The sequence below is a fragment of the Sus scrofa genome, chromosome 12 (assembly GCF_000003025.6).
Source record: "Sus scrofa isolate TJ Tabasco breed Duroc chromosome 12, Sscrofa11.1, whole genome shotgun sequence".
NCBI classification, from domain to species: Eukaryota; Metazoa; Chordata; class Mammalia; order Artiodactyla; family Suidae; genus Sus; species Sus scrofa.
This window is the reverse complement of record NC_010454.4, coordinates 23,726,924-23,750,990: the sequence shown is the minus strand read 5'-3', so window position 1 is coordinate 23,750,990 and position 24,067 is coordinate 23,726,924. Positions and strand designations below refer to the sequence as shown.

The window sequence follows — 24,067 nt, the reverse complement described above, 5'->3', positions numbered from 1 at the left end:
CGGTGCTGGTGGGTAAATCCAAAGCAGCCACTCATCGTGCTACTTAGTCGCAACCCTTTTTGCTTAAAATGTACATCAGTTTCCAGCACTGCTGCCCAAGTGAGGTTTGTTCATATCCTATTTGCCTGAGCTGTGGATTAAGGCAAAATGAGAAGGGAAGTGCTTTGAGTAGGATCAAAGGGGAATATGGAACAAGGGGAGGGAATCTTGGGAGGGTGGGGAAGCAGAGAAATAAGAAAAGCACACTTAATGACGACACAACACCTTCATTTCTCTGGGTATGTGAAAAAACAATGTTTTGAATAAGCCGTTTCACCCCATTCCCCCGGTCTGTCTCAGGGGTCTCTAGATAATCCCAAATAGCAGCTAAGCAATAGCTTCCACCAGGGAGCCAGAGGATAAGTGCAGTTTTCATTTCCCCTTGGAATCAAATCCAGCTGAGCAAATGGCCCAGATGTACAGGATTGGCTTGACGGGCCTGGCAGAGACCATTGACTGCCCGCCATGTAGCTGGGCACTGGCAGAATTGGCCAGACCATCCCACGGTCCTGAAGGCCACAGCGTGGCTTTATTTATTTAGTCTTTGTAGCTGCTGGCCTACACCACAGCCACAGCAATGCCAGATCTGAGCCGCGTCTGCAACCTACACCGCAGCTCATGGCAACGCTGGATCCTTCACCCACTGAGCACGGCCAGGGATCAGACCTGCGTGCTCAGGGATGCTAGTCAGATTCATTTCCACTGAGCCAGGATGGGAACTCACTGCAGTGTGGCTTTAGAACAGGCCTTGTTCTTTCCTTTCTTAACCTACAATTAATGTTTAGAAACATTGAGAAAAGAAAGTTACCATCATGAATAAATTAGAAATAACTGCCACAGTCAAGAAAAAAGCACTCTATTTTTTTTGACTTTTTGCCTTTTCTAGGGCCACTCCTGTGGCATATGGAGGTTCCCAGGCTATGGGTCCAGTCAGAGCTATAGCCACTGGCCTTCGCCACAGCCACAGCAACACAGGATCCGAGCCACATCTGCAACCTACACCACAGCTCATGGCAACGCCGGATCTTTAACCCACTGAGCAAGGCCAGGGATCGAACCCGCAACCTCATGGTTCCTAGTTGGATTCATTAACCACTGCGCCACGACGGGAACTCCAGCACTCTTTATTTTTAACTTGTGGTTTATTTCACAACCGTGGGTAGAGGGCCAACTTTTCTATTCCTAACTAGTCCAGACCCAATGAGATTGTTCTGAGGGCAGAGTTTGCATTGGTTCAGAAGCTGTGAGGCTAACGCAGAGCCCAGAGCAACAACACACTTCCGTTACTGCTCTGAAAGCCAAGGGGAAGAGACCTAGGAAGGAGGAGGGCCTAGATACCGGAACAAGGCCATCTGGCCCCTGGAAATGGGTTACTCCATTCCTCTTTCTCCTTTTTGGAAATGGACCACTTTGCTGCTTTTCCTGTCAAGTCCTATAGCTGCCCAGAGTATTTACATGCAGCCTCATCTTTTTCCCTTTGAGTGTTTGATCCCCACCCCACCCCACCTGCTTGGCCACACCCGAGGCATATGAAGGTTTCCAGGCCAGGGTTGGAATCGGAGCCGCAGCTGTGGCAACACTGGATCCTTAACCTGCTGCAGCACAGAGGAACTCCTGGTCCCCCTTGCTTTTCTTTTCCTGAATGACATCTGTATCTGTCCCATTAGAGTGTGGGTTCCTGCCATGTTTGGTCTGCCTGTTACCACCCTGCCAATCCTGGGACATCTGTGACACAGTGTTTTTTCTCCTTCCTCATTTCCCTCGGGTAGTGTCACCTAATTCTAGCACTCTTATCTGGGACCGATTTAAAGGTAGCCTGAACTGACTTGAGAGAATGGAGCTGATCTAAGAAGAAAGCGCTCCCTAAGAAAGGAGGCTTTGTAGTTACCCTTCCCCTGGCCTCCAGGCCCCTAACCTGCCCCGCAGCACTCTTTCTGAGGGCAGTTAAAGTGCTGGCTGTAAACAGGACCTCCTTTCTTTTGGCTTCTAGGGAAAGAGACTAATGTGGGCCTCTTGTTACCAAGCAAGTGAATCGGAGCGGTTCTTGCATCAGAACCAGAAACTCCCCCTGCTTCTGGTTGCATTTGACAACAGAGATGACAAACAGAGTTTCCTTTGATGACAGCACTGAAAGGCTAGGAAGAGAAAGAGAATGAGCCAGTGGGATGAACTCTGCAGACTGGCAAAAGACGGGCAGGCAGAAGGGAAGATGGTCTAAAAAAGCCAGCAAGAGGCATGCTTCTTAAACCATGAGCGGGCTTCTGGAAGGGAGAGCTCTCCCTGGGCCTGCCTCTCCCTTTAAGCTGTCTGACTCAGGTTGCTTCGAATGCCAGTTATTGAAGATACGGTTCCTATGGATGTGAGTGCTTAGTTGCTCTACTTTAGCAGTCAAGCAGGACAGTTATGAGGACCAATAAAGCAGAAACTGGAGATCCAAAGACAAAATGACAAGGTCTTTAAGGCATTTCAGGCTCCTCTTTTGAGCCATTTAAGTGCTCCCCCCCCACCCAATTCATCTTGAATTAAATCATCTCTCTCTCTCTTTTTTTTTTTTTTTTTAGGGCTGTACCAGCAGCATATGGAGGTTCCCATGCTAGGGGAACCACAGCAATGCTAGATCTGAGCTGCATCTGCAAACTACACCACAGCTCATGGCAATGCTGGATCCTTAATCCACCAAGCAAGGCCAGGGATGGAACCCACAACCTGATGGTTCCTAGTGGGATTCGTTTCTGCTGCGTCAGGATGGGAACTCCTTGAATTAAATCATTTCTAAACTTCCTATGGTGACTTTTTTTGGCCACACCTGTAGCATGCGGAAGTTCCTGGACCAAGGAGTGAACCCATGCCACAGCAATGATTCAAGCCACATCAGTGACAATGATCCACTAATTCACTAGGCCACCAGGGCATCCCCTATGGTGACCTTTATAACCTTCTGTAATCTTCAGCCTCTATGTTGCCGATACCTTATGTGGTTTAGTTTCTTTTCAAAAAATGTCCTTTGTAGAATTCCAAGAGGGATGGGTCTTCCTTTGAGAAAATGTGGGCTGGACACAGACCACTGACTTCCTTTTATCACTATTGGCTTTACAAATGAGTGTCCTGTCACGGGTGGCCTGTGTTGAGAACTCTAGCTGGATGGGAGGTGTTATTAGAAGTAGAAGGTCCAGCCTTTATTCCCTGGAGCAAGAAGGAGAGTTGGAGGTAAAGAGAGGATGGGATTTCTGAGCTTCACTCTTCTTGTACAATTTGTCTTTGGAACGAGATGACGTCTGGCCTTCTTGGAGAGGGAAAGTGGCGAAGTGTGTTTGATTCAGTTGTTTTTGGAAACACCTGGCCCTTGGAAAGGACCTTGGCTTTGGTAGGCTAGCCACCCCATGTTTGACCTCACCCAAGGGAGTTGCTACTCCCTGTCCCAAGGATAGACACTGGGAGGGCTGAGTTCTTCCTGTTGAGCTATAGAAGCTACTTCCCCTTGGTCTTCGGTTAAGGAGGAAGACTTCTGAGCCTCAGTTTCTTGGAGTGTTAGCTCTGGGATTAAGCTGATTCTTGGCCCAGGTTCTGAAGGTACTTGGAGTTCTCTGACGCCTTCCAGAGTAAAAGCACTGGCTGGCTTGCTCCCTTTGGGGCGGGGGCTTTTGCTTTCTGGAAGGAGGCCACCCAGAGGTCTGTGGACTAGAAGGCATGGTGGGTTCTCAGGGGCCATGGGGGAAAGTATTTCTGTCTGAGTTGTTCTTAAAGCTGGGAGGCCAGATCCCTCAGATGGGGCTCCAGTTCCCTCCCAGAGATGGATGTCGATGTCTGCCATGGTCCCCCTTATTTTATTTCCTTCAGGATCTGTGACTTCCCATTGACACAGCTCTGCCATCCTGCTCCCCACACCACTTGCCCCGTGGGGACTGACTTCGGGTTGGTCAACATCTGGAGCCTCTGACTGTGGGGGGAGCCCCCCTGATCTTGCACCTTCCCGGGGGCAGACAGTCTCCTGCTCGCCACTGACTTTCGCTACTTCTTCTGAAAAGTGTTCTTCCATCACGCCGGCTCCTGCCTTTTGCTGGAACATCTCTCCTTGCCCTTGGAACTCTCTATCCACCTCTTGTTCCAGTCCCTCTTCCTCTGCTGCTCCCTGGCTCACCTCCCAAGGGCAGATTTCTGTTTTCTTATCAGAAGGAGCCTCTTCTGCTTCCCATGGACATACTTCTGCTACCCTGGCCCTGGCCCTGCCCGCCGCCTCAGAACTGCCATTGCTTCTGTCAGAAGCTTGTGGGGCTGGTTGTGGAAACAGATCTTGACTGTCCCAGGGACACACAGCCTCCCGCTTTCCATCCGCCCTCTCTGACTTTTCCTGAACAACCACAACTTTGTGCTCTGGTTTTCCTGGAGCTTTCTCCTTGTCCTCTTGAGGCTCCCCTTCTCCATCCTGTCTTGACACCCCTTCTTCAGGGATTCTTCCAGTCACCTCCCAGGGACAGATCTTGGCACTGCTGTCGGGTTTGTGAGCATCCACAGTGTGAGCATCCCACGGGCAGACCTCAGTGAGTCTGCCCCCAATACCGAGGGGCAGCTGAGAGCCGACCTGAGGTTGGGCAGGGCACTGGCTGCCAGGGTGGGAGAAAGTGCCTGCTGGGGCCATGCTCTCCAGTAGATAGATAGGTTGTGGCTCATCGTTCGCTTTGCCCCCATCTTCAGCGGCAAATTCTCCTGCTTTTGAAGATAGAGCTTTTTCTGGGGTTACGTGTTCCAGGAAGGAGTCCATCTTTAGGTCTTGTGTCAGGTCCCCTTTCTCTGCTGCCTCCTCACTCGCTTGCAAGGAATGCCCCTCTGCCCCCCTGCCCCTCCTGCTGCTGGACAGGTCTGAGCCCTCAGGGGCCTGCGCAGAGGGTGCCCTCGAGTCCTTCTCCCAAGGACATGTAGCTTCCTGCTCTGGACTCAGTTTTGTCTCCCATTTTGGTATGTCTTCTCCCAGGGAGGCAGGTATTTCCTTTTCTAGAGTTGTCTCCCTCTGCCCCACTGAATCAGTCCCCACCTCTTGTTCCAGGCCCTTCCCAGTGGCTCCTTCGTTCACCTCCCAGGGACAGATCTTGGCTTTTTCACTGATAGGCACTCCCTCTGCTTCCCAAGGACACACCTCCGCTGTCTTGCACCCACCACGGTCCAGTTCCTGGAGCCCCACTTTGGGCTTGTCAGTGCCCAGAGGGTCTGAAGGCTGATAGAAGCCCCCCGGATCCAAGCTCTCCCAAGGACAGGCCACCTCTCGCTCTCCAGGCGGCGGCTTCTCTGGCTTTTCTGGAGCAGTAGCAGCTATCTTGCCAGGTCCGGAGTCTGCAGAGGCCTTTCCTGTATTGTTTGGAAGTTGCCTAATGGCCTCAACTCCCAAAGCCCTTTCCTCCCCTGCTCCATCACCCACCTCCCAGGGACAGATCTCTGCTTTCTCAGCAGGAAGCGGTTCCTCTGCATCCCACGGACAGACCTCATCAGTTTTGCTTCCCACACTGCCTGACACCTGGAAACTGGCTTTGAGCTGATCTGTGTCTTGAGGACCTGGCGGTAGGGAGAAGCTGCCAGGGTTCATGCTCTCCCAGGGGCAGACTGCTGCCTGCTTTTGGATCTGCCCCTCAGGCTTTTCCCAAGTTGTGCTATCTTTGCTCGCTGATGTTCCAGGCATCATCTCCTTGTCCTTTTGCGATTCTCCTCCTTTTGGTGCCTGTCCCGACATCCTGTCCTCTGTTGTCCTTTCATCCACCTCCCAGGGACAGATTTCTGCCTTGGCAGGTGTTGCTTCCTTTACCTCTGACCTGAGATCCTCCCGTGGACATGTCCGATCCACGCTGCTTCCTCTGCTGCTGAGGAGCTGGCCACTGGTTTTGGATGAAGAATTGTCGAGATGGGGGCCGGAGTGCCCAGGGGCTGTGCTCTCCCAAGGACACACCGACTCCTGCTGTGGGCTAAATTTTGGCACTGCTTTCCCAGTTTGCTCCCCCATCTCTCCGGAGCTCCCTTTGCTGGAGGTTTCCCCCTTTTCCTGGAAAGATTCTCTACTTGGCTCCTGATGCCGTGTTTCCTTCCCCATTGCTTTGTCACCAAGCTCCCAGGGACAGATCTCTGCATTCCCGTGAGCAAAAGGATCTCCTGCCTCCCACGGGTGCACCTCAGAAAGGCTGCTGCCCAAACGCTCCAAGCATCCAGGGGTTCCTGGCACCTGTGCAGAGACTGCTGAAGGGCCGCGGAAATCTGTCCTCTCCCACTGACAAAGAGACTCCAAGCCTTCACCTGGTTTCTGTTCTTTCCAGAAGACTGCTTTCTTGGGGCTCTTCTGCTTTTCCTGGGGAAGCTTCTCTACTCCCTCCTGGGACGGTTTCTCATTCTCACCTCCTTGACCTGCCTCCCAGGGACAGAGCTCTGTCTGGCCGATGGCAGGTGTCTGAGGTCTGGGCCCAGTAGCTTCCCAACGATGCGTCTCCACCTCTCCAGGGTCCCTACTGCCCACTGCCTCGGACCTGCCCTCGGTTCTCTCAGAGTCCTGAGGGGCTGATCCAGGGTACAGACTCCCGGGATCGGCACCCTCCCAGGGACACACTGCCTCCTGCCCCCTGACCAGCCTCTCTGGCTTTTTCCGAGCAGCGGCAAACATCTCTTTGGGCTTTGATTTTTCTGAGGCTTTTCCCCTCTCGTCTTGGGAGGCATCTGGATCTTGCCTCAGAGCCCCCTCCTCAGGGGCTCCTTCACTCACCTCCCAGGGGCAAATTTCAGCCTTGCTGCTACTGCCAGGCTGACACGTTTCTGATTCGGTGACTTCCCAGGGACATACTTCTGTCACCCTGTGCTCAGCCCTGCCCAGGGGCTGGAGGCCAACTTTGGGTGGTTCTCCACACCCCACTGGGGCCCCTTTTGCTTGCTTAGCCATTTGGTCCCCAACTGTGCCCTGCCTGACCTGCTTCAGTGGAGCAGTCCCTGTTTTACCCCTGCTCTCAACTTTCCCCTGCCCTAGGGAGGTCTTCCTGCCTCTGTCTTCCTGTTCCCTGCTGCCCTCCTGGTGACAGACCTGGAGCAGCCTGCTGGTGTGAGCGTTCTGCTGGTTCTGCAGGGACTCCTCATTATCACAGGGGGCAAGCGCAGCCTGCCTACCCACCACCTCAGGCCGGCCTGGCCGGGGAGACCTGGGGCGCGCCCCCACACCCTCACCCGAAGCTCGGCCCTTCTCCTCCTCAGGACTCTCTTCCCTGCTCTCCTTCTCTCTGTACGTGCTCCGAGAACGAGTCAGAACTCTTATAGCCAGTCCCAGGCTGCGCATGGAACCCTGCTGAACAGGGGCCTTGAGGCTGTGGGATTTAGAGACAGTCTTGGGCTTGTCCTCACCCCCATCAGCAGCCTCCCCTGGCAGGCGCCCCGCATCTGTATCCATCCCGTTCTCCCCAGCCCCCCTTCTCTCTACTGCCACAGAGAGGGCCCTCCAGAGCCTGGCCCGAGCTGGGGCGGGCGAGTGGGTGTCCCGCTCCGGTCCAGAGGGGCCTTCTTGAGCCACCTTTTCTTTCTTCGCTGGCAGTTCTGCATTCTCCCAGGGGCAGATGTAGCTGAGCAGGCTGGGGCTTTGGGGGGGAACTGGGACAGGTGCCGGGACAGGGGCGGGGGCGGGAGCTGGCATCAGCGCTGGGGCCAAGGTGGCCGTGGGAGACAGCATCCCCGGCTCCCCCAGTCCGGCCCCAGACGTGACCATGACGGGGGTGGAGACCTGGTGCCGGATGGGCGGGTGGGGCAGCCTCCTCGCAGCCTCGTGCAGCTTTCCGGAGGCGTGCGAGCTGTCCACGCTGCTGCTCTTGGCCGGGGAAGGGGGCGCGGACAACGGGGCGCCTCGGGCTCGCTCCAGCCGCCTGGTTGACGGCCGCCGCGCGGGGCTTGCCGCGGCCGCCTCCGCCTTCCTTCTCTCCTCGCGCTCCTTGGCCAGCCGGTAGGTCTCCTCCAGGTAGGCCTGGCTGGCCAGGAGCAGGGCCTTCTCCCTGGAGCCCGCCACCACGCTGAGCGACTTGTGCAGCGAGGCGGCCCGGGCCCGCGGGAGCCGCTCGCCCACGGTCAGGTTGTGGGCGCTGGCCGACCTGAAGCCCAGCGCGGGCGGCCCCGCCGCCGCCGCCGCCGCCGCCGCCACCGACTCGTGGCTCTCGGTCCGCGGGCCCTTCCTGGCCAGCTTCCGCCTCAGCAGCGAGTCGAGCAGAGGCGGGGCCGGCTCGGCGCGCGGCTCGCGCGCCGGCTCGCAGGAGCTGCGGGACTTGCGCAGGCCCGGCGGCGCGGCGGGCTCCCGGAGGCTGGCGCTGAGCAGCCGGCGGCGGGAGGAGCCGGGCAGGCTGCTGCGGCCCGGGGAGCCCGCGTCCCGGGAGTGCTGGCGGGCCAGGGCCTCGGGGAACTCGGCCAGGTACCTCATGAAGGAGCGGCCCAGGCCCTGGCGCCAGCTGCCCCGCTTCTTGGGCAGGTGCGGGTTGTTCGCGGCCATTTCCTTCGTCTTGTGGACCTCGAGCTGCGCGTAGAGCTTCTTCAGCTCGTCCTGGGGGCAGGGAGGGACCCGGAGAGCAGAGCTGACCTTGAGGGCTAAGCCTCTCCACCTGCTGGCTCCTCTGCCCCTCGGCCCTTGCTGAGACCATCATTCTCTGGGGGGTCTCTTTCTCACCAGCTGTGTCCTTTCCCTGCCGGTTTTCCTTTTTCGTTGTGGGACCCCAGGTCAGATGGAGGTTCCCAGGCTAGGGGTGGAATCGGAGCTGCAGCTGCTGGCCAACGCCACAGCCACAGCAACGCCCAGATCGGAGCCTCATCTTCCCACCCACACCAGGGCTCAGGGCAACTCTGTATCCTTAACCCACTGAGCCAGGCCAGGGATGGAGGCTGCATCCTCACAGAGACTAGTACGGTTCTTAACCCGCTGAGCCGCAGCAGGAACTCCCCACCAGGTCTTAGCCTCTACGTAGGGTTCCCATGACTATACAAATAGCCTTAAGCAGAAAAATAAGGTAAGGATTCTCTCCTGATGTAAGACTCAGGAAGAACTTTCTTTCTCGAAGACTGACAGTCTAGGGAAAGGGGATCCTCGTGTGGAATCCCTGATGGCCACTAGCTGCCTCAACTCCCCAGCCCCAATGGCCCTAAGGTCGCTAACTGCCCTGGTCTGTTGGAGACTGAGAGACTCCTTAGTCTGCCTCTCACGATGGCCCTGCTGAGTGGGAGTGGAGGACATGAGCGATTCCAGCTCCACTCATGGTTCTGCCTCTGCCTTGCCAGGTGGGCCTCAGGAATCTGGCTTCTGCTGTTTGGGGGTCTTTCCACTTGTGTGGCCTCCTTCGAGGAGAGTCAGGGGAAGCAGCTTAGGGCAAGGGTGGAGAAGACAGGCAGATCTTAAGAGAGAGGAAGAGCTGGGGGAGCGGAGAGGACCCGCAGGAGCACACAGCCCAAGGGGCAGGGCAGCAGTGCCCGCTGTCCCGTTCCTAAGCTAAGCATCAAGAGGAGGCGGGGAGACTGGTACCTACCCGAATGTCTCCAGGGTCCAGGCTGCGATCGCTCCAGGCCGAGGCAATGCTGCTGTTGAGGTAGGAGCCCGAGCGCTGCAGGTTCAGTTCGTCCTCGTACACTTCGTCCAAGATCTCCTCTCGGGGGGGAGCTCCAGGCTTCCGGAACTGGCGGGGGCGGGCATGATTGAGAAAAAAGACTCACCTGGCTCCCTGCCTCATAAATAAGTGGAATTACTTCCTCCATAAATCTTTACCCCCCTCTCTAATTTGGAATTCTGGGGAGTCAAGGAGTTGGTTTTGGTTTTTGGTTTTTGTTTTGTCTTTTTAGGGCCACACCCGAGGCATATGGAAATTCCCAGGCTAGGGGTCGAATCAGAGCTGTAGCCACTGGCCTACACCACAGCCACAGAAACGCCAGATCCAAGTCGCATCTTTGACCTACACCACAGCTCACGGCAACGCCGGATCCTTGACCCACTGAGGGAGGCCAGGGATCAAACCTGCGTCCCCATGGATACTAGTCGGGTTTGTTACTGCTGAGCAATGATGGAAACTCCAGTCAAGGAGTTTTGTTGATTTTCTCCAGCTCAGAGATTGGGGTCTCAACTCCCCACTCCTGCAATTCCTAGCCATGTCCTTCAGCCTCCTCACCTGTCTCTCCGTAAGGAAATGTGTACCTGCTTCCAGTTGATTTTCAGAGGTCACCAACTTCCCAGTTGTGTTTCAAGGGCCCCTCCAGCTCTAGCTCTTATTTCCCTTGCTCAGGAATTGGAGACAGAGCTTTCTTCCCCGACTCCAAGGTGGACTCCTTGCTTAGGTCCAAGTCCAGCAGGGCCCACTCACCCCCAGGGTGTCGTTCTCACTCTGAGCTGGAGAGGGCGCTGCCGCTACAGCAGAGCCACAGTGCCCCTGGCAAAAGGGCTGGGGTTGGCCTCACAGGGGGAAGACCTCACCTTAGGGGTGAAGATCAGAGCCAGTGTGGCAGTAACCGTGCTGTGGGTGTGAAAGAAGAAGAGGAGGAGCGTCCAGTCCGGGTGCAGGGAGGGAACCAGCACAAACCTGAGGGTTAGGCGGGAGAGGGATGGTTAGTTGCAGAGGCCGGTGGGAGCAGCCTCTTACCCCCTCACCCATCTCACAGGCTCTGCCCCTCTGTCCCAGCCCTGATCTCCTAGAGGTGCTCAGTGGAGTGAGAAGGGCACTCTTCTTCCTACCCTCTCTAGGATATAGGGCCCACATCAGGTCTCACATTAATCCCCACTTCCGAGAAGCTCTCCTAGACTACTCCAGCTCACCTTCCCTCTCTCTTTCCTTTTTAAGGCCACATCCATGGCACATGGAGGTTCCCAGGCTAGGGGGCAGATCAGAGCTAAAGCTGCTGGCCTACAGCACTGCCGCGGCAATGCCAGATCCGAGCTGCCTCTGCTGTGACCCACACCACACTCAAGGCAACGTCGGATCCCTGACCCACTGAGCGAGGGCAGGGAATGAACCCGCATCCTCATGGATACTAGTCGGATTCATTTCTGCTGTGCCATGACGGGAGCTCCCCAGCTGGCTTCCTCTGACAGTCTAAGGACCACAGGTTACGGACAGCCCTGCGGGTGGCTTCTGCCTTCACCACAGGGCCAGGTCCCTGTGGACCCTCATGGCAGGCCTGCTACTGGGACGGCTGAGGCGTGAAGGGGAGGAAGGCAGGGAGAATGGAGTCTGTCTTGGGAGGAAAGTGGTGGGGGTGGAATGGGAGAGGAATTAGAAGTGTGGCATGCTTCCTCGGAGTTCCCGTTGTGACTCAGTGGAAACGAATCTGACTAGCATCCAGGATGCAGGTTCGATCCCTGACCTCACTCAGTGGGTTAAGGATCCAGCGTTGCCATGAGCCGTGGTGTATATAGGTCGCAGGCGAGTCTTGGATCCCGCGTTGCTGTGGCTGTGGTGTAGGCCGGCAGCTGCAGTTCCAATTCAACCCCTAGCCTGGGAACCTCCATATGCTGCAGGTTCGGGCCACCCCCCCCCAAAAAAAGAAGGAGTGTGGCATGCTTCCTCTTCTTGGGTATTGGTTGTGACACGGGGTACAGGAAAGGTACCTGTGGGGCAGGGAGAGAGCTGCAGGTGGGGGGCCTTCCCCACCTTGCTGAGGCATAGCAGGTGATGCAAGGAGGGCTGGGATGGTGGGACCCTCACCTGGGAGAGAGTGGGAAGAGCGGTAGGTGGGAGGGTCCGTCCTCACCTGGCTGCATGGAAGGCGGCAGAAAGCAGCAGTTCATTATGCAGGGCGATGCCCAGGTACCGAGGCTCGTGGAAAGCCGAGGGGACAGCCCGGGTGGCGTAGCAGAGGAAGCTGCCCCAGCACAGGAGCAGCATCTCAGCTGTGGGGGAATCAGAAGGGACAGAGCCACGTACCACCTCACCCAGCAGCCACACCACCCTTTTCTCTGAGGGCCGTGCTGGGGTGGTGTGGGGTGGGGTGGAGCCTGGACCAGGGGTCTGGGTACAAAGCGGGACCCCCACAGGTACACAGCCAGGGATCAGAGTGACGCGGGGCTCAGTGGAAGCAGCTCACCCACAACCATGATGTAGTCCCAGCGGTCGTGGTGGCAGAGGTAGAAGTGGCGGCCTGTGGGAGTGTGGCCTCGAATCACCAGGGATGTGTGCTGAATGCCTCGCTCTAGGACCCCCGCCGTCCATACAGCCAGGAAGCCCAGCACGAGCAGCAGGAGCAGCCCCAGACGCCGCAGCAGCCGCCCGCTGCTCAGGTGGGGGCCCCGCTGGGCCGATCGAGACAGAAAGAGCTGGAGCACTCTGCCAGGGTTAGAGTGTGGGTTGTGGATGCAGGGAGGGGAGAGGCCTCTGTGCATTGCTTCCCTCCTGTTCACTCAGACCTGTCCTCCCATCCCTTCCATGGTTCACTGCCTCCTCTTACCACCACCCCCTCCCCCCCAAAAAGGTTGCATGGGTGGGAGGGCTATAATGATGGGAGCGGGCCTTGGGGGCACAGAGGAGCAGAGCTGCTAGGGGTCTGGCTGTGAAGAGCTCATTCCCTAGATGAGCTGGGGTGGCCTGGCATGAGCAGCGAGAGAGCAAGGTCTGCCCGAGACCCTACCTGTAAAGCTTGAGTATAATGGTGCCGTAGACAATGGCAAAACCCAGCAGCCGGACCCAGCGGAGGGCGATGCAGCGGAATACACTGGGCTTGAAGTAGAGGATGAAGACCTGGCGGGGAGGGGACAAAAATAGCTGCTGTCCACTGTGCGTCCGCTAATGCGTCAGGCCCAAGCTAAGCACATTGCTGGGCCTTTGTCATAGAGGCACCATCGCCTCCTTTCTGCCAAGGAGCAGTTTTGTTATCAGAGAGGTTAGCTAACTTGTCCTGGGTCACAGAGCAGGTCATGGAGCTCTTTTAAACCTGGACTCTTTGGCTCCAGCGCTCACTAGGCCAGTCTAACATTTGTGGATATGAATAGGGGGATTTCGAGGTCTCTGAATTCCCCCCAACAGGGCAGAAAGGAAGGATTCTGGGGTTTGGTGGGTGCCAGGTTAGGACTGTGGGGGATCCTGTAGGGGAGATGGGGTCCGCCGCTAGCTACAAACTCACAGGGAAGTAGAGCAGCAGGGATCCAAAAAGAATGGTTTCCAGCAGTACCACTCCAGATGCCCGGATCCTCTGCAAACCCAGGAAAGAGAGAGGCATGTAAGCAGGGCGGCAAGAGGACAGAGACTGGATGGTGGTGCTGGAGGGTCTCGGGCCTGCTTTGCGGTGGGGGGGTTGTCACTCAGTGGCCCTGGGCTAAAAGCTTCGCCCTGTAACATTAGCCCTGCCCTCTCCATCCACACAGCCTCTCCTACCACAGGCTCTTAGCTCCACTGGCACTAAGCCTAAGGCCCAGGGTTCACACAGCCCCTGCCACCCCAGCCCCGTGCCCCTCCCAGTCCCAGCCTGGGCCTTGCTACAGACCTGGGCTAGAATCAGAGGTTCCTGGAGCGAGAAGGGATCTCAGGCTTTCCTCCAACTTTGGGTCAGACTGCTTCCTTCTCTAGAAACTCCATCCTCTGTCAGTTGACCTTGGCTCACATGTCCCATTCTCCAGAAAGCCTTCCCCTGCCATCTCAAACAGGATGATTGGTCCTCCCCTCCCAGTTGCCATAGCAACTGACATCTCCACCCTGGCCCTCGTGTTGCTGTGCTGTCATTTTATTTACATGTCTGCTCCTTCCATTCAACCAGGAGCTCCGTGAGGGTTCAGATCATTTCCCCTGGGGCCCCCATGGTGTTCCGAATCAAGTCCGATGCCTTCATTTTACAGGTAAGGAAACAGACCTAAGGTGATGACATCACCTGCCTGATGTCACATAGCAAGTTAGATGAAGAATCAGGACCAGGAGTTCCCGTTGTGGCTCAGTGGTTAATGAATCCGACTAGGAACCATGAGGTTGTGGGTTCAATCCCTGGCTTCGCTCAGTGGGTTAAGGATCTGGCGTTGCCATGAGCTGTGGTGTCTCAGATCTGGCGTTGCTGTGGCTCTGGCGTAGGCCGGCAGCTTCAGCTCTGATTAGACCCCTAGCCTGGGAACCTCCATATGCCATGAGCATGGCCCTAAAAGGACAAAAAGACAAAAAAAAAAAAAAAAAGAATCAGGACCAGACCATTTTCTCCCAAGTTCTGGTCCTAGGTAGTCTCTGGTCTCTGGTGATGCCAGAGACCCAAGACGGGTAGGACACGTGTGCAGAAGAGAGATGTGGGGCCTTCCTTGCCTTGCTCTGGCGGCAGCGGTAGGAGGCCAGCATGCTTAGGAAGACGGCCAGCATGCAGCAGGTCTGACAGGACAGCACCGCTGCCCGCAGCACTGGGGCTTCCTCTGCCAGGCATGGCGTGGCATCCAGGCAGCTGGTGCAGCCCTCAGCACACGGTTGGCACCGCAGCAGCCTCCCGGAGCTGCCCTGATTGGACCCGAATTGCCCTGTAGACCGGACAGCACTCTCCTCTGAGCCTATGAAGAACAAGACAGATGTGGGGAGAGGGGCATGGCTGAGACCCCAGCCTTTTCTCCCAGCGGTCCCTGCAGCTCTCTCTCCCTCCTCTCCTATGGTCCATGGCCCCTGGGATAGGGTCAGGAGGGGTAGGAATAGGAAGTGGGTATTTTCAGGGGAAGGCATGGTTACAGAGGTGATGCCAGGCTAGGACCCATTGCAAGGTCAGCTTACATCACATTGGCACATTATAGGCTCATTCTCAGAAGGCACAGACACCCCGAAATTCAACTCAGCCTGCCTCCCCTGCTTCTCTTGACTTTCTGACCTTACCCTACAAGTTTTCTCCCGGTATCTCACCCAACCTGCTTTTCTTCCCCAGGTGCCCACCCCTACCCCCATCAGCTCAGCCTGTAACACACCTGCCTGGGCCCTCACCATCGTTACATACCCCCGGAGCTGCTTGCCCCGTAGAAGCCAGGTCGGCAGCGGCAGAGATAGTGGCCAAGGACAAAGCCCTGACTCTCCAGGGGGATGCACTGTGGGGATGACAAATGCCATAGGGATTCGTATGAGGCTTTCCCTTCTGGGAAGAAATAGAGGATCCCTCTACCTTCTTATCGGCAGCACTGGGGGCTACACTAGAGAATCCACCAGAAAGTTTCCCCAGTCCTGGGGATGCCTCCCCTCCCTGGAAACCTTGTTCGGCCCCTTACCAGTGCCTCTCTTCTCCAAGAGACCTCTAAGCAAAGGGTAGGGAGATGGATGGCCCTTTGATTCAGACTGCCCATGACAGGAGCCTCACAGATCCCGTTTCCCAGCGCCCAGCAGTTGCTAGAGCGAGGTGCTGGGGAGGTGGAAGCAAGGAGAACTCTGAACTCAACCGCACCTGTGTGTTTACATCCTACTTCAGAGGGTCCCCATCGGCTCCCTCTTGGGCAGACAGGTGGGTTGAAAAGGCCCCCACGGATGAGCAGCTTCCTTCCCCAGGGCTGTCTGGCTTTGGCGCAGGACCGCTCTCCCCAGCCCTAATGCCAGGCTGGTGGGATGCCAAGGCCAGCTCTTTATTCCACCTCTGCCTATTGATGTTCTCCCAGCAGGGGACAGAGCCGACCTCAGAGCCAGGCAGGGAGGAGGAGCACATGGATGAGGTCAGATCTACTATAGGGAGTCCTTGGGAACAGACAGCCGAGGGGCAAAGGAAGGGAACTTCCATAGCCCGCCCCTGACCTCACCCATAAGGTGCTTCTGCAATCATGGCCCCACTTCCTCTCCTGCTCAGAACACTGGAAAGCTCCCTGTTCCTGCCACCGTCTGTATAATCAGACAAATGCATCTCCAGAGATATGAATGGGTTTAAAAGTACACTGGACAATGGGAGTCCTTTTCCATTCCTGGACTTGTAGCTCCAAACCCCTGGGCCTGAAGAGAAACAGATGCCCAAACCCACCCCACCTCCCACCAAGCTGCAGGGCTCGCCTTGGCTTTGCTTCGGCTCAGGAATTTAGTCAGTGCGGATTAGTTCATGGGCCTCCCAGTTTCCCAGTGGGGCTTGCAGGATTACCAACCATTGCTTTCCATTATCCAGATTCTCCTGCATCCATGGCTTTGCTTTTTGCCAGCATCTGGCCTGGATTCCATCATCCCTCCCAGTCCCAGAGCTCTTCAAGCTCCTTCTTTGGTTAGTCTCCTACACCCCAACCAGTAATGCCACTTATTTCAACAAACACCCAACAGAGCATCCTTTGCGGGCCAGAAGGAGCCCAGAGCTCTGTTGACATGGAGGATGTGGTCCAGGAGAAGGAAAGGGGATGAGAAGGTGGTCCTGGGAAGTGATCCTGGGGCCCCAGTACCAGTGGGAGAGCAGACAGGGAGGCACGCTGTCATTTCAAAGGAACGAAGGTGGCTGTCTTGGGTGGGGGATGGGGCTAAGCTGTAAGTGTCCTCACTTTTTTTTTTTTTTTTTTTTTTTTTTTGCTTTTAAGGGCCACACCGAAGGCATATGGAAGTTTCCAGACTAGGGGTCGAATCGGAGCTGAGCCTATGCCACAGCCAGAGCAACTCAGGATCTGAGCTGCAGCTCCAGGCAATGCTGGATCCTTAACCCACTAAGTGAGGCCAGGGATCAAGCCCACATCTTGATGGATACTAGTCAGGTTCAGTACCGCTGAGCCACAACAGGAACTCCTGTCCTTACTTTTTTTTTTTTTTTTTTTGTCTTTTTGCTATTTCTTGGGCCACTCCCACAGCATATGGAGGTTCCCAGGCTAGGGGTCGAATCGGAGCTGTAGCCGCCGGTCTATGCCAGAGCCACAGCAACTCGGGATCCGAGCCGAGTCTGCAACCTACACCACAGTTCACGGCAACACCGGATCGTTAACCCACTGAGCAAGGGCAGGGACCGAACCCGCAACCTCATGGTTCCTAGTTGGATTTGTTAACCACTGTGCCACGACGGGAACTCCCTGTCCTTACTTTTTAAAAGCCCATCTCTATTAATCTCATCAACAGGGACTCCCCTGTAGCCCTGGGAGGCTGGTGTGCCTCTGTCGGTTTCTCCTGAGAGCTGAGTGACAGCAGTGATGGGGAAGTGTGTGGGGGGATGGGGTGGGGAGGCAGGACCCCAGCACCTCCACCCTCTTTATCCTTACCTGAGTGCTGTTGAGATCACAGAGGTGTGTGTTGGAGTACCAGCCTGGGCCGCTGGCACACTGGTTGATGTCCACACTCTGAAGATCTACGTCCATCTGCACCTGCCCCCTAGGGCAGTGAATTGGCAGTTAGGGGTATAGTGAAGGATGCTAAGGCAGCCTTGTGTCCCTGGACCGCAAATCACGGGGCAATGCAAGCTGTACAAACTTTATTTAGCACAGTGGCTGCAGTATGCCAGGAGAGAGGGCACACAGGCGTTCCATCTTCTCATGCTGTTAACCCACACCGTCTCCTCTGTAACAATCCTCCCGCTAGGTTCTCCCTGCCCCGCCAGCCCCCCCTCAACTTTTCAACATCCTAGCATTTCCCGATTTCTATCAATGGGTGAAGGGAGGGGGCAAGACATGTGGGTGCTGTGGCTCTGATGATCTCTCTGAAAAGCATTTTCACACTTACCCACTGGCATACACACACACACACACACGCACACACACATGTGCACGCATGCACGCACGCACACACATAAAGCTCAGCTATTAACCACCCCCTCTCTTTGCCCAAGCCAGGTCTGAATTGATCACAGCAAAGCAGATATAAAATAGAGGAGCCCAGGAGTTCCCATCATGGTTCAGTGGTCATGAACCTGACTGGTATCCATAAGGATGTAGGTTCAATCCCCGACTTCGATCAGGGGGTCAAGGATCCGGTGTTGCCGTGAGCTGTGGTGTAGGTCACAGACGAGACATGGACCCCATGTTGCTGTGGCTGTGGTGTAAGCCAGCAACTGCAGCTCTGATTTGCCCCCTACCCTGGGCCCTGGGAACCTCCATATGCCAGAGGTGCGGCTCTAAAAAGCAAAAAAATAAAATAAAATAAAATAAAATAAAACAAAACAGAGGAGCCCAGAGTCAGAGCTGCTCTGGGCTGAGTGGGGAGACAGCTGGCAAGGAGCCAGGCTGCCTGTGGCCGGGAGAGGAACTCTGCTGGGGACAATGAATGGGGAACACAGAGCTGGGAAAACAACGTTGCTGGTTGAATGCCTGGCAGTACAGTACCCATTTGCACCCTCCTTCCCATCAGGGCTGCCCATCACCTTTTCACTTGGCTGAGGGAGGAGGTCAGTTATTTGAGGAGAATTATAAGCTTCTGGGTCAGGACTTGAAGTGAGAACAGAGCCATTAGGAGTGACCCTGGGTGTCCGGCCAACGCCAGGACAAAAAGGGCAATGGTTCCAAGCTCCCCCCTGCTCCCCCGCACCAAGTGTCTTCCTTCCCCCGCAGAAGCCTCCTTTTATAGTTCTAGATGGCTAGAGAGCGGTGGGTTTCACGCCTGGAGAGCCCCCCTGACTCCTCCGAGCAGCCGGTGCATGGATGATCACTGTCATGGCTGTCACTTGTCACATGTAACGTGTCATCCACACAAGCCCTCTCCTGCCTTGTACCCACTACTCAGACCTGGGGGCCAAGACCTAGGCCCAGCTACGTGCACACATCTGTGCACACATGAATATACCTACGTGTAAATGGATTGATACAGGGCAGACACACACCCGTATAGGTTAACACATAGTTAGAGATTCCCAGAGTCAACTGTAAACACACACGGCTGAATGCACATTTGCACCCCACCCCCCGACACGCAGGGGCATGCCCAGGGGCCTATGCAGAGCTGACTGGACTTGGGCCCCCTCCCTGCCCCCACAAATCCACAATAGCGTCACATCTTGCACAAACCCACTTACCTGACCTCTGGGCTGAGGTCGGGCTTGAGTCCATAGAAGGTGGCTGAGAGTGTGATGAGCCAGCCAGGACGGAGCCGACCCTCCTGGCATTCCAGGAAGGGAGGAGACAGCCTCACGTGCTGCGTGTCCCCCACATAGCCATCCCCCTGTGGCCACTTGGGGCTGCCAAGGCTCCCTAGGTCATTGGTCAGCAGCCGCTTCCGCAGGTCAGCGGTGTCCAGGGCCCCGGTGGGGCTTTCCTCCTGCACCCTGTTTCCGGACAGGTCCTGAAGGATGGTCTCCTCCCCCATCCGGGTGGCCTGTAGGGCCAGCTGCAGGTGACTGGCCCCTGGTGGAGGGTTAAAGGTCAGCAAAGCCCGGTATGCTCTTGGGTCCCCCTCAGCCACGCTGCGGACCAGAGCCTGGTACCACTCCACGTCCTCCTCCACGCTGGACTCCCGGATGTCATTGGCTTGTAGCAGCATGTTGAGGAAATTGGCAGCCTGGCTAACGGTGCCCGCTGCCCTCCAAAGGATCGGGGGGAGCTGTGGTCTGGCTCCTGCCCCGTGGGCTTCATAGCGCTCACTGCAATTAGCCCCCGACAGCTGTTGGGCATCTCCAGAGTAGAGGAAAGCCAGGGCTGCCTCAGCCCCCTCCGGGGGGACCCGCACGGGTACAGATCCTGGCTTGACTTGGGAGGACAGAGCAGGCAGGGAGCGGAGGGGCCTCGGACCCCCCAGAGCCCAGCCAAAGAGGAAAGAGCAGCCCAGCAACCCCCACATAGGAAGAGGCATGACTGCTGCCCAGGTGCCCATCCTCAGGGCAGCTCTCAGGAGATCCCGAGCAGAGGCTGGCCGCAGTCTGGGGCTGCCTGCTTCCACGCCTCCTACCCTCTTCTTCTCTCTTCCTCTCTCCCTCTCATGCTCAGGCTGTCTTGCCTGTTTTTTTCTTCTAACGTCATCAGCTGGCTTCTGGACGTAGGCATGAGGGTTGTGCTCCCTCCTCTCTCTGTGTGGCACCCCATCGCAAACCCTCTTAATCCTGGCACACCACTCTTCCCTCCCCCCAACTCCCTACCCCACATCTGCTCCAGAGAGGAATAGAGGGGAGGGGAGGGGACGGGACCCGTCGCTCTCTCTCTTCCTCCCTCCCTCCCGCTGCCCTTTGCTCCATTAGGAGAGATGGGCAAATCCAGGACGGGGCGCCATAGCAACCGCAGATGAGCCTGTGCCCCTCTCTCCACCCCTCTGCTCCACTCAGCCTCCTGGCAGCAATTTCGACGGGTATGATAAAGGGCCAAGCTGCAGCTCCTGGCAATCTGCTCGAGCTGTCTCTACCCCCCTGACACCATGCTGCGGAACCGGAACTTGAGATTGGGGCTGGCGAGGGGTGGGCAAGAGGGCCCAGCAGAACCATAACTGATATCTGTACAGACTGCGGCAGTTTTTCAAAGTGTTTTTCATGTGCGTTATCTGAATAAATCTTCCCCACAGTGACCTGTGCTGAATATTCGCATCCCCATTTCACAGATGCAGACAGTGAGGCTCTGAGACTCGGACCCAAGATCACATGGCAGCTCCCTTTGAGACTCAAACCCAGAGCTCTTGAGTGCCCATTGTGGCTCAGCTGTTAACAAACCTGACTAGTGTCCATGAGGACGTGGGTTCAATCCCTGCCCTCGCTCAGTGGGTTAAGGATCCAGCGTTTCTGTGAGCTGTGCTGTAGGTCGCAGACGAGGCTCGGATCCGGCGTTGCTGTGTCTGTGGTGTAGGTCGGCAGCTACAGCTCCGATTCGACCCCTCGCCTGGGAACCTCCATGTGCCGTGGGTGTGGCCCTAAAAAGACAAACAACAACAACAACAAAAATTCCAGAGTTCTGCTTCCCCTACACTGCCCCATCAATCACCCTATTATTCATCCTTAAAGAGCTCAAGAAAGTCTCATTATAGAGGGGTAAAGCCAGTCCCAGAGAGCTCAAGGGACTTCCTAGGACCACACTGTTGCTTGTGACAGAGCAGGAGCCTCCATCAGGTCTCCCCTTCCCCACCCCCCGAAGGGCAGTCTTGTTTTTCCTGCCCCACAGAATTAACAACCAGAGCCAGAGGTAAGGGTAATGGGAGGGGCTGAGGAGAAGAGAAGAAACAGTATTTCTTTGGAGTTCTCTTGTGGAACAGTGGGTTAAGCATTTGGCGTTGTCACTGCTGTGGCTCAGGTTGCTGCTATGCCTTGGGTTTGATCCTTGGCCCTGGAATTTCTGCATGCTGCAGGCGCAGCCAAAAAAAGAAAAGAAGACAGTTTTGCCTCTGCTTCTTCCACCTTCATTTTGTTATCCTAAGCCCTGTCCTCTTCGTTTCTTCATGGAAACCATGGTAACCCCTCTGTTTTTCCTGGTCTTCTTACCCCTCCCATCCTTCCCTCTGTTGGACACAGTTAATGGGGAGCCCAGACTTAGCACTGTCTGAGGCAGCCCCCTGGATCCACAAGGGTGTGGATTTCTTTTTGCTTTTTAGGGCTGCACCTGCGGCATATGGAAGTATGGAATTTGAATTGGAGGGACCTAGGGGATGAATCGGATCTGCAGCTGCTGGCCTACGCCGCAACCACAGCAATGCCAGATCCATGCCACGTCTTCGCCACAGCTCAGATCCTTAACTCACTGAGTGAGGCCAGGGATTGAACTCATGTCATCATGGTACTAGTTGAGTTAGTTACTGCTGAGCCACAATGGGAACTCCAAGGGTGTGGATTCTTTTATTTTCTTTTTTTCTTTTTCTTGTCTTTTTTTTTTTTTTTTTTTTTTTTTTTTTTTTTTAGGTCTGTACCTGCGGCATATGGAAGTTTCTAGTCTAGGGGTCAAATCAGAGCTATAGCTTCTGGTCTATGCCACAGCAACAGCAATGCAGGATCCGAGCCTCATCTGCAACCTACACCACAGCTCACAGCAATGCTGGATCCTTAACCTGCTGAGTGAGGCCAGGGATGGAACCCACGTCCTGATGGTTAGTCAGATTTGTTAAACACTGAGCCATGATGGTAACTCCAGGGGTGTGGATTCTTGAAGTCAGCCACAGAGCAAAGCCCTGCCTTCCTCTGCTTCTCTCTTCCACCGCCTTCCCATCACTGAAGTGCTCCCCGCTCACCCAGGGGCACCTGCAATCTGCTGTTTTTTTCCCTTTCTCACTCTGGCCCCACCCCCTCTAAACCTTTGATGTCCCCGATCCCAGTATCTATGTAGGAAGGGCTGGGTGGTGATCCCCTTGCTTTACAGGTGGCCTCTACAAACAGCAATTCTGCCTTGAAACCCGCAAGAGGAATGTAAGGCGTGGAGGAAGAGAAGGGGGCTAGAGGACAAACCCCCACAGCATCCCTAGGATGTCAGAACTAAAAGCGTCTCTGTGGAGTTTCCATTGTGGCTCAGAGGGTTAAACACCCACCACAGTGTCCATGAAGATGCGGGTTCGATGCCTGGCCTCACTCAGTGGGCTAAGGATCTGGCATTGCCGCAAGCAGTGGCATAGGTCAAAGATGCAGCTCAGATCCGGCGTTGCTGTGTGGCGTAGATATAGCTCCCATTCGACCTCTAGCCGGGGAACTTCCATATGCCGCAGGTGTGGCCCTAAAAAGGAAAAAAAAAAAATAATAAAAGGGTCTACAGCCTAGACCTCACTCTAATAGAGAAGGAAATGAAAATAAAAATTGAATGTCAGCTAAGTGACCTCCTGAAGGCCACCAAGCCAGTGAATGGTCACTGGGGTCAGACCTGTATCACACATCCATAGCTCCCTCCTCTGCCTCTGATTCCCTGGGTTAACAGAGAGACAGATGGGGAGGGAGCATGCACCCCATTCTACTTTCTGCGTATTACTGGTTACCACTAGTTGAGGGCGAACAGAACACCTTGGATGAAGACGTAATAGTAAGTTGTTTTTTCCCCCAAGAAGATTTTCATAATAATAACTAATGTTTGTGTAGTGCTGTAGTTTTCATTTAATCCCTACAAGAGTCCCACCAAGGGGGGGGATTATTATTGACCTATTTTTGCAAATGAAACACAGTTCGAAGATGTTTAAATATTTGCTCTTGGCAACACGTCCAGGAAATGGCATGATGAGGACAAACTAGATGGCAAACTCCAGAGGCCAGAGACCGTGCCTGTCTCACTTGTCACTGCACCCCTGAAGCACAGCCCATTGCTGAATGACTAGGTGAACTCAGGACTGGTTTAGATTCTCTGAGTTGTTCTTTGCTAATCTTTTTTGTTTTTTGGTCTTTTTAGGGCCACACCTGTGGCATATGGAGGTTCCCAGGCTGGGGGTCAAATCAGAGCTGTTGCTGACGGCCTATACCACAGCCACAGCAATGCCAGAACCAAGCCATGTCTGTGATCTATACCACAGCTCACGGCAATGCTGGATCCTTAACCCACTGGGTGAGGCCAGGAATTGAACCTGCATCCTCATGGATACTAGTCAGATTTGTTTCCCCTGAGCCACAACGGGAACTCTGTCTTTGCTAATCTTTTAAACTAGGGTCCTACCACTGCAGGGACCACTTATATAGCCCTCAGGAAAGAGGTAGGTTTATTTTTATTTTTTTGCTTTTTAGGGCCACACCCGTGGCATATTGAAGTTCCCAGGCTAGGGGTCCAATCAGAGCTACAGCTGCTGGCCTATGCCACAGCCACAGCAATGCAGGATCCACGACCCACTGAGTGAGGCCAGGGATTGAACCCGCAACCTCATGGTTCCTAGTTGGATTTGCTTCTGCTGTACCATGACAGGAACTCCCAAGAGGTAGGTTTAGACACAAAACCCACCCAACACACACACACACACACACACACACACACACACACACACACATACACACGCGTGTGCATGCAAACCCAACTCACATAATATACTTCCTTTGCTCAGAGCTTAATTTTCAATATTTTCTCCCAGGAACTGGGCTAAAGGCCTAGACGTGTAAGGAAATGGAGACAGGCAGCAGTCCTTGCCCAGCCTTAGAAAGAGCGTGTTTGTGTCTCTGTGCGCTCTGCACAGGTGGAGGTACCCGAAGTGGTGGAGCTAGTCAGCCTCCCTCTGGGGCCAAGAAAGTATCTGGACAGCAGAGGGCGCCATGGAGCTACAGACCTCGCGTTCATGGGGTAATTTTGCTCTGGAGCCAGTTTTCCAGAGGCAGCCAGGGATCTTGGTGG

General features: G+C 55.3%; 1 protein-coding gene across 1 annotated transcript; it reads right to left on the bottom strand.

Moving 5' to 3' along the window:
* Positions 2,719-20,104, bottom strand: GPR179 (G protein-coupled receptor 179). Its single transcript, XM_021067078.1, has 11 exons — positions 18,889-20,104; positions 17,147-17,255; positions 14,947-15,034; positions 14,280-14,515; positions 13,123-13,191; positions 12,631-12,740; positions 12,091-12,329; positions 11,758-11,896; positions 10,484-10,589; positions 9,549-9,695; positions 2,719-8,575 (listed from the first exon to the last, which is right to left on the bottom strand). Exons 1-11 carry the CDS (start codon positions 19,680-19,682, stop codon positions 3,446-3,448), a joined length of 7,167 nt encoding a protein of 2,388 aa, XP_020922737.1. The 5' UTR covers positions 19,683-20,104; the 3' UTR covers positions 2,719-3,445.

Excerpts from the sequence above, each read along its gene's own strand:
- GPR179 (XM_021067078.1), bottom strand. The coding sequence starts at position 19,682 with ATGGGCACCTGGGCAGCAGTCATGCCTCTTCCTATGTGGGGGTTGCTG. Across the intron at positions 14,516-14,946 it reads CGGGGCAAGCAGCTCCGGGG|GCTCAGAGGAGAGTGCTGTC; the intron begins GTATGTAACGAT and ends TGTTCTTCATAG. Across the intron at positions 12,330-12,630 it reads ATTATACTCAAGCTTTACAG|AGTGCTCCAGCTCTTTCTGT; the intron begins GTAGGGTCTCGG and ends TAACCCTGGCAG.